This window comes from Alligator sinensis, unplaced genomic scaffold, assembly GCF_000455745.1.
Source record: "Alligator sinensis unplaced genomic scaffold, ASM45574v1 scaffold1240_1, whole genome shotgun sequence".
Classification (NCBI taxonomy): Eukaryota; Metazoa; Chordata; order Crocodylia; family Alligatoridae; genus Alligator; species Alligator sinensis.
This window is the reverse complement of record NW_005842245.1, coordinates 1,818,268-1,828,100: the sequence shown is the minus strand read 5'-3', so window position 1 is coordinate 1,828,100 and position 9,833 is coordinate 1,818,268. Positions and strand designations below refer to the sequence as shown.

Here is a 9,833-nt window from a genome sequence, read left to right as displayed (position 1 = left end):
GGTGTTGTACTACTAGGGCCAACCTTAGCTTTTCTGCATTCTAGTTACAGGCAGGATCTGAAATGTAATCTGAGTTTTATGGTCTGAGCAATGGGACCAGAAACTTTCCAATTCTAATCCAGCCTTGGACAGTGACCTGTTGGAAAGCTCACTCATCCTCCCCCCACTAGCCATGCCTCCATCTTCATTTCCTACTCAGAAAAGGTTGTTACTGCAAGACTTCCTCCCCACAGTCACCTCTAGAATCCTTTATACCAGCAGTCAGCAACTTTTTGCTGCCATGAACTGGAGCTTGTGCCCCTACCATGGGCCACGATCTCTGCCCTGCAGGGAGCTTAAGCTGCCTGAACTAATCTTTGCTGCAGATACCCAGCCCATCTGTAGTGAGGGTAAGTACACATAGAAGAGAGCAGCAGAGAGGGCTGTAGAAAGGATGGGTGGTTCAGTGCTGCTGTGTTCTGCCTGACTCCCTGAGCTGATCTGAGACTGGTTAAACCTTCCTGGGCCAAATCCAACTTCTTTGCAGACTCAGTCCATGGACTGCAGGTTGCCAACCGTTGCTTTATACCAACAGAACTGGTTCTTTAAATGAAATCCAGTTGCAGACGATGTGTCAGAAATCCAAAGTCACTTGTTATATGTAATAAAGAGAAATAAGAGTATTCTTTTGGAGAGAGCTTTAAGACTCATCAGTGAAGATCCAGTAATATTATAACACTCAGAGGAATGTGTTAGGATGAATTCAAAAGCCATCTAACAAACACAAGGTACTGGAACTAAATGGAGCATAATTATTAGTGCAATTATCACAGTGAACATAATTCTCCAGCCCAAGATGGGAGAACCTGTCAATTCATTTCACAATTTTACTAACCTTCTTCAGTGGTACGGGCAGACTTGGATTCACTATCCATTCCTTGGAACTCATTGAAATATGGTCGAACTTTAATTTCATAAGTTACACCTTTTTTCAAGTTGATTAGGACAGTGCTGCGCTCGGTGGGAACTTTGACTTCTAAATTCTGCCACACGGTTGGAGAAGGCAGTCCTGACGTTTGACGATACATGACTCGATAGCCCTGAATAAACTGGGACTGGCGGTCAACCTAAAAATGGTAGTGAATGGTATATTACTATACATATTTAAAGTACTTAATCCATATTAAAATTAAAACAAAAATGCAACCTACTGCATTTAGGAGAAAGAGAAAATGATTTAGTTACTAGTGCTGCTAATTTCCTCTAAATATAAAATCAAAACATCTTGTGGATTACTCCAATTTCACTAAATTTTTTTAAAGAGATGTATACACCTCTTGCGGTATGTCCTTGTTTTACTCTTTCTAATTAGGTCTAACGATATACAAGTCTAATATCAAAGCATAAAACCAAAAACTATGATAAACAGATAATTTTCATTCAATTTGGCATAATGAGTACTGCATGTAAAGCTATTAAAGTCACTTGGATGCTAATGTTCTATAATCTGAGAAGGAAAGGAAAAACAAATTACTTTCAGAAATTGCCAGATCTCTGAAGATGCATTGTACACTTTTAGTTAGTCCACTACTTTTCTTATCACTCAACCTTTCATGAGATACTCCAAAAAGTAAAACAGACATAGACAGATGCAGAAAAACCACTGACCAAGAAAATGTGTTGCTTCCGATGTTCTAAGGAGTCTATTTGTATTCTGGTATTATGAAACACTTACACCATCAGATGGGATGTAATGTTTATATTTGTATTTTATTTGTTGCTGGGCAAACAGAATTCAGGACTGGGATTGCATCCAGTAATATAACAATTCTACCCTGTCTTTCATAACAATAAATGTTACCACAATTGAAAGGAAAACACTTCAAAATCTATTATCTTGAAGACATTGTTACTATTTTTTCTCTGTAAGAAAAGTATCAAATCAAATGACTCCAAGCTACTGTAATGTTGGCATGAATTTGTAGCTTAATCTCTAAAAACAGTAAAAAAAAATCTTTTCTGGTAAAAGATCTTGACTTCTATGGTTGTCAAGCAAAGTGCCAAAGAAAGTGAAACAAGCAACACATTGTGTGCGTCTGTCTAGACATATAGCTGACTGGTTGCTTAATTCAGTTTTATACCTGAGGTTCAACAAGTGGGATTTTCTGTATCTACTTTGCTAACTAACCCAAAGATTTTCCAGAATTAGGGATATGATTGCTTGGGCTAGGCTATGAAAAAGTGAGCCCAGTACTGATGACAAACCAAAATCTTGTTCTTTCCATCACTTTTACTATATCCTCACTATACTGTTCATTATGTTCTTCAGGGACCAACTTCTTATGACATTAAAAAAACCCACAGCAAACAAGGAGAAGCAAGCTTAATTTATGAGAGCAAAGCAAAAATATCTTTCATCAAAACTGTCACTGTTAAAAACCTTGCAACATATGTTACAACAACATTAAGCCTGCATTTTATAAACTTCTCTACATTCACTTTAAGTGAATTTATGCACTGAAAGAAGGACATAACTCACAATAATAGCTTGTTAATAGTGAAAGAATCAAGCTGTGTTTTTAAGAAGAACATTAAGCAGCTGTTTCCAGATGAAGGGAGTCTGTAAATCAGGGTAAATTGTTTTTATCCATGTTTGACTTTCATTAATTAAATGTTTTACGGACATAAAGACTTTATGAACCTCATGTTTACTACAAAACATAGTGTTAACTCCTTTGCATACTTTGTAATACTTAAATCTTAACCTATATTGTGGTATATGGCCATGACATTTAATAATCAAATATCATTTAATTTAATTTTTCTATCTACTTCTTAAAAACATTACTATTTTTTTTCAGATTGTTGCTTGTGCTTTTGTGATAACCTTAAGAACTGATGGGTAAAAAGTGCTCTCACAAGGGAAATGGTTGAAAATTCACAAAATATCATGATAATTATCAATACCTGCATTCAAAACTATACAGATATTTGCATATGTGCACTTCTAGCCACACCTGTTAACTCAGTAGTGGACATCCAGTAACAGACTAAAGTTTTATAATAGCAGTGTAGAATGAAACCAGAAATATGGTTCAGGCCAACAGATTTTGGCCATTAAAAACTCAATTTCTGATGCGTGACAAAAATTTCGAGGCCAATACACACCTAATATTTACCTAAGTCTCTCTCTCATATATGAAATGTATATGATTATCTGTTACTTGGGGTAATCATATGTTTCCACTTCCTACTCTCTCTACATCTGAAATAATCTAACATGGGTGAATAAAAGATTAACATTCTGAGAGGTAACATCATAACAGGAACAATATCATAAGTAGACTGGTAGGAGAGCTTATTTGACTGCTTTTATAACAATACAGCTATCAGAATCATGGCACAGACATTTTTAACTTAGAATACACTGCCACTGTGGCTGTCTGATGATGAGACCACTAAGCTGCAGTCTAAAGACATTTTGCAGAATAACTCTTTTGTATGTAAATTACCCTCCTAGAATATCCTGAATAAAATTCTACCTGCAGAAATCTGCACAGCAATTCTCCATCTGTACAGAATAATATACAAGATTTTTCAAGGTACTGTACTTGCTTAGTTTGTGCCCTGGAAGAACTGACTTTCACAACTTTTGGAAGCTTTAATGCGTATCCATGAAGGCTACTAAAGGTTCATGGTCTCACCCAGTGGAAACTACTCCAAAGCTTACTCTGTAGTACACAGCTAGAGCTGCTGTATACTTCACAGTACAGCTGCTTAAGGGACTGCTCTACTATTTCTTATTTCTGTCATTCTTTTTAAAATCAACACCCAACACTGAGATATATCAGTGTGGGATGGCCAGCAGCAGTCAGAGATAGCAAGATGGGAGAGAGTCAGGTAGCTCATTCACTTGTCTAATATCATTATCAGGAATCAACTTTCTTACATTCATGGGAAGGCTCAAGAGAAAGAAAAGATAAATCATTGAAAGGCTTCTGGGGACTCGTGGTCAAGAGGGAAAACAATATTGGGGAGCAGGAGAGAAGAAAGGGAAAGGAAATGAAAGCAGAATGGAAGTGCACAGCAGGGGAAGCGGGCTGCATTCTTGAAGCGATGGAACACCAGGAGGGCTCCCTATTAGAGATGGTTGAAAAGTTTCATTTTAACCATTTTCTATCACAAAATGCTGCTTCAACAGAACTGAAACTTCTCACCAACCTGTGCTGCAATTTACACAAAGGTCAGAAAGCTGGTTATCTGGATCATGCCCCCTGACCCTTTCCCCCCCTCCATTTGCTGCCGAAGTGTGTAGTGAATATACAGATTGTTGCAGGAATAAAGAACAGTCTCATGGTTATGGCAACTGAATGCTTCCCTGGATCCTCCTATCGCTGCCTCCACCTCAGAGTTGCTTTATGATTGCTTGGGAAGGCTCTTAAACTAAACTTCACAGTTGGCCACTTACTGCATGTTCCTCATAATGCACCCAATATGAGAGAGGTGGAACTAAAACTCCTGAACTGCAGCTGAAATCAGCCAGGTGTGCTTTGAATACATTCAGTGCAAAATGCCAAATCTTCTAGAGGGGAGAATGGAATGGGTTCTAGGTGTTTCACACTGAGCACTGAAGCTTTTAGTTCTATTTCTGTGCTTCTGTCTCTATGGGCAAAATGGGGTTGGCAATACCAACCTCTAATATCATGGAGGGCTGTGAAGACATATTAATTAATACCCAGGTGTTTCACAAATATTATGGTAAAAGCACCACAGAAAAAACCCATGAGACAAAAATCTTGTATTCAGTCTTCTGTGATATCAGTTAAGTAAGACCTGGGGCCACACACTGAAAAAAAATGAATAAATACCCACTCACTGAGGCAGTTCTGTGGGGAAAAAAATATGTGAACAGGTAATTACGGACTTTGTCATATAATGCATAGCCACAAGGGGAAGCCAACTAATAGTATACAGGAGACCTTATTTCTGGCATTCCTCCTTTCTAAGTACTTGCTTTTGCGCACACAACTTTCTTTTAAAAGTGTGTTTTTTTGGATGGAGATACAAAAGGAAAGCATGCCCATGTGTTCATGCAGTATGCTAAGTAGAGCTGAGTACTGAGGAACAGTTTCTAGACTTTTGAGCTCTGATTTAGAACAATTATTTGTGAAAATAATTCAAATAAATCAACAAAATGCAAAGAACATCAGTGATGGATGCCAGTCTGCCAGGAGTCCGAATGCTAGATAGGGAGCTTCTTATGTGCCAGGCCATTTCATATAGCAAAAAGCAAAGAGAAAGAGTCTCTTCTGGGATGTTGATCTTTTGGATACTAGCTGAGCTGAGTCGTTTTGTTATATTAATAATGTTGGCTTTATTTTCTGGATAGCATGGTTGCTATCCTGCAGACTGGGGTTAATTAATTGGATTTGTCCTGGTTGCTGGAAACATTCTAATTAACAGCTCCCTTTTGTTTTGGTTTCTCTCTTCCCTCGGGCAATGCTGGCATAGCACTAGTGCTTGCAGTGTGCTTGTCAGGTCACTTCTTTTCACCGCAGGGGACCTTGCAGTTGGTATCAGCAATGATACAAATGCATATTTTCCTTACAAAAATATATAATTTCCTGTTCTACACAAGTCCAATGTGGGTAACTCAGAGGAGTGGTCATTCATATCATTTTTATTCCCCCCTTGCAGAACATCCTGGGCGTGTCTGCACATGCACTTTAATGTGCATTAGCCTGTTTTAATGTGCATTAAAGTGTCACTAGAAACATGCTATTTAGTTAATGTGCATTAAAATAGGCTAATGTGCATTAAGTGTCACTAAAAACTTGTCAAATGAATTTTATTTACAGTGCCCCCGCCACCATTTTGAAGCGCAGGATGCTGACTGAATACATGTGATGTTGCTGGCGCTTTAATTAGAAGGCTCTAATTAAAGAACCCCCTCATCACCATCCACCCCGGAGCACAAGTATAGACATCCCATGCTCTTTAGTTAAGGAGCATTATGACAGGCTAATGCACATTTTCCTACTACCTCACAGTGGAGGTACTAGATTTAATGTGCATTAACTAAAGTACATTGATGCACATGTACACACGCCCACTGGGTTATATCTGGATCCAGCTATGAATCCTATTTGTATTAGAATCTCCATTTTGAACATGTACTGAACACATGTTTAAGTTTGCTCAGGAAAGCCTCTTGAAATGCATTCCAGACAACCACCTTGCCCTGCCATGGAGAAGGGCTTGTCTCCTCCTTGAAGGATCTTCTCAGAGATACAGTCTTTGAATAGTGGAACTTTTAACCCAGCCATATTGAAAGGTGGGCAGATTGGCTGGGAAAAGGACTGGAGTTTTTCAGCTAGAAACCACATAAGAAGCTAGAGACTGAGTTTAAAACTGGGTGACTTATTGCCACATTGAAAACCAGCTGGAGAGAAAGAAGGCAGGAGAAAGCCCTCCCCTTTGAAGGATAAAGGCCCGAGACTCATAGTGAGGATGAGATTGGAATAAAGAAGCATGTATCTTGGTTAATTTGTAATTTTTTAAAGATCTCTTGTGGTCTGAAAGCTCTCTAGTGCTCTTAACTGCTAGTCTGGGGTGGCTGATTTATGTCCTAGGGTGTGTGTAGATGAAACAGAGCCCCTAAATTGAAGCGATGGGTTTTTAAAAACACCGCTTCAATTTAGGGCTCATTAAATCACCGTATCGTGCACACACCCCGCTGACTAACCTGCCTCTCCAGCATGGCGGGGGAGGCCAAGCTGCCAGTGGGCGGAATAGTCCCTGGGCTGCAGGTGGGCTGGGAGGTGCTCGTGCTTCCCTCCGCAGCACCTGTGGCCACCCCCCAGGCAGCACCCGCCCACAGGCACCCAGCTCAGGCTGTCTCGGGGGGCACCGTAGCCACATAGGGAAGCACCAGACCCCTGCGCAGCTCAGGCAGGCAGGCAAGCTCCAGAGGGGACAAGAAAAAAGATCAGACTCACTGCTTTTTTTGGGCAGAGCTGCTTTCCCAGGCTGCTGTCAGGCTGCCTGCAAGGCTTCCTACAGAGCCATGGAGCTTCACGGAGCCCGGTGCTTTGCTCTGCGGCTGTAGGGGCAGGAAACTAAAACTCCTCAAAGGAGTTTTAGTTTGCTGCACCCCAAGTCATTTTAGGTGCATATTGCTGCCGAATTTCCTACAGCGGATGAAATTAATGTGCAATACGCCGCCAACGTGTGCAAACACCGACACCACAAATGTGGTGCAAAAGCATTTAGCCTGCTTTAAAGTGTTGTGCACACACGCCTCTCATTTTGTCTACACAAGGCCTTAAATACCAAACAAGGGCTGTAAGAAGTCTGAATTTGGCAGTATACCTTACAGACAAAGCTGAAAACCATGACCAGACTCCACCCGTACTTGGAAGCTCATAGAACCTTAGGATTAGGCCCATTTGCAATAGGCTAGTGACACTATGGAAGGCTGTGCTATTTGATTCTGGTTGTAATACTGGTTGTAATTTCTGGTTCTGTGAAACTTATGCAGATAAGTATCAGGAACTTTGTGTGTAGTTATATATATTCCCGTATGCGAATCCAGAGTAGCAGGGCTTGTTACAGGGGAATTAATAGTTTATTAGATCTTCCAGGGGCACTGGATTCCCATTTTATTCCAAGCCTGTCCCTACCCTTCTCCCCCTCACCCCCCCCCCCCCATCCCCATACCCCCCCCCCCCCCCCCCCCCCCCCCCCCCCCCATGCCTATACTGTAATCTGTCTTAACAGGGAAGTGACAGGAGCCATTTGTGCTGCTTCTGGAAAATCTGAAGCCTTGCTTTTTTACTTCCTCTTCTATATTACAGTCCCCTACATATATTTTCCCCATGCTTCAATGACAATACATGTATCAAAAATGTTCTACTCTGTACTGTGTATATCCCAACAGCATAATTCATTCAATATAAAATGATAATTCAAAGACTGTGTGCTACTATGCTACTTAGTTCCATCTCCATCTCTGGTTTGTCCCTCCACAGGGAAGGGAACGCCTGAAGAATAAAGCACTCATTTGTGGTGTGTAATGCCCTAAGAACTCTTTGCTTCTATGGTTACAAATCCTTTCACTGAAGCTCCAGGAAACAAATACTGTATGTAGCATTTTGAAAGCCACATACTATAAACTTAGTTCTCAGGAGCATAAGCCCAATAATTTGACCTCTCAAATAAAAATGCTGCAGACAATGCCAAAAAGATGTGGGCTTTGTTTAATATAGGGATGTCCACTGAACAAAGCCAAGGTTCATGCTATAAAACCAAATACCACTACATAACTAACCATGCTTCATCAAAATGAACCCCTGTCCTTCCCACATCTACCCTCTAGGAAGATTGTGTAAGGGTCATCAGGTAATGAGATATTGTAGAAGCTCCCCATGGACTGAAGTGGTGAGTGATGAATAACACATCATTTATCTTTAATTCTTATCTTAACTTTGATTATTATATTGAGCTCACTCCTTAAGAGTAGTGTATGGATCGATCTTGTTTTATACTATATGGGCTATATGGGACACATACTGCTAAAACATCTTCTTTACCAGTCAGTTAACTTGCTTTCTGCTACACACTGAAGCTTCTGAGCCTGAATGAGTTTGAGAGAGAGAGAGAGAGAGAGAGAGAGAGAGAGAGAGAGAGAGAGAGACATAGTGTATATACCATTAGCACATTTTTCATTGTCTGCACACTGTTAACTTATCTGGCCACATGGACTAAGGTCAGGACTAGAGTTTTTCAGGGGAGAAAAAGAATTATACGGACAAGTAAACAAGATTAAAGCTGTCAGTAAGGAAGTTATTATAAAAGCCTTACTGTCCAGGTGACTTGCACTGTAGTGGGTGTCAGCACAACAGGATTATGTAGTCGGACAATGACATCTCCCAGCTCTTTCTGAACCTGCCTATGATCCACTCCTTGCGCTGGTGGGCTGATATCTGCGAGGCAAAGAATATGCATAAAAGGATTACTTTAATAAGACTCTCGTATATCATTAATTGGCATGACTGAAGAGTTTAATGACCCTGTTTAAATACTTTTTGTGATACGGATTTCAGAACAATACAGTAGATAAGGTTGAAATACTCTAAAGAGTATGATGTAAACATTCTGCTGTGAACATCCACCACGCTTTTTACGAATTGGGAAATAATAAAAAGTTTTAGTGACTACTTGGACTAGATGCAAACATTTTCTAGCAGCTAAGAAGTGATTGGCAAGATACTATATTCACATGCTTTAAAATATTCAGATAATAGCCTTGATGCTTCAATGTGCCTGCAGGAGTCCCTGAGCCCAGTTAGTTTTTAAAACATAAGCAACAATATGCCCTTATTTTCACCAAGAGCATGTAATTTACTCATTATTCTTTTCCAAATTTGCATTAGTATTTCCACTCTTCTTCAGCCTGACATCTTGAGAGCAAGAGGGTCAAAAAAAATCAGCAAGTCATACTATAACAGCATTTTCCTATGCAAATTGTTCTTTAAGTTTACTTCCCTACATCAGGGCTGTCAGACCTCTGGGCATCCAGGGGCTGCAAACGACATGGACCACAGACCAAGAGGCTGCACGGCATGCTGGCGGGTGCCCCCCTGGCTCCCTTCCTCCACCCCATGGGCTACACAGTGCAACCCCCTCTACTACTGCTCACATAATGCAGGCAAACCTGATCTTCACCTCTCCTGGCTGAAGCATGTGTGCTACATAGTTTCATAGTTTCAGTTTCTAGGGTCGGAACGGACCTGGGCAGATCATCTAGTCCGACCCCCTGCCCTGGCAGGAAAAAGTACTGGGGTGAAAAGAAC

General features: G+C 40.6%; 1 protein-coding gene across 1 annotated transcript in view; it reads right to left on the bottom strand.

Moving 5' to 3' along the window:
- Positions 1-874: 874 nt before the first annotated feature.
- LOC102386520 (roundabout homolog 2) overlaps positions 875-9,833 on the bottom strand; it is a gene marked incomplete at its 3' end in the record, with an annotated part of 550,382 nt that continues 541,423 nt past the window's right edge. Inside the window, exons 14-15 of the mRNA XM_006027470.3 lie at positions 8,842-8,963; positions 875-1,106 (exon numbers count right to left, since the gene is read on the bottom strand). Of these exons, the coding sequence (XP_006027532.1) occupies positions 875-1,106; positions 8,842-8,963 (354 nt within the window). The remainder of the gene's footprint in view (positions 1,107-8,841; positions 8,964-9,833) is intronic.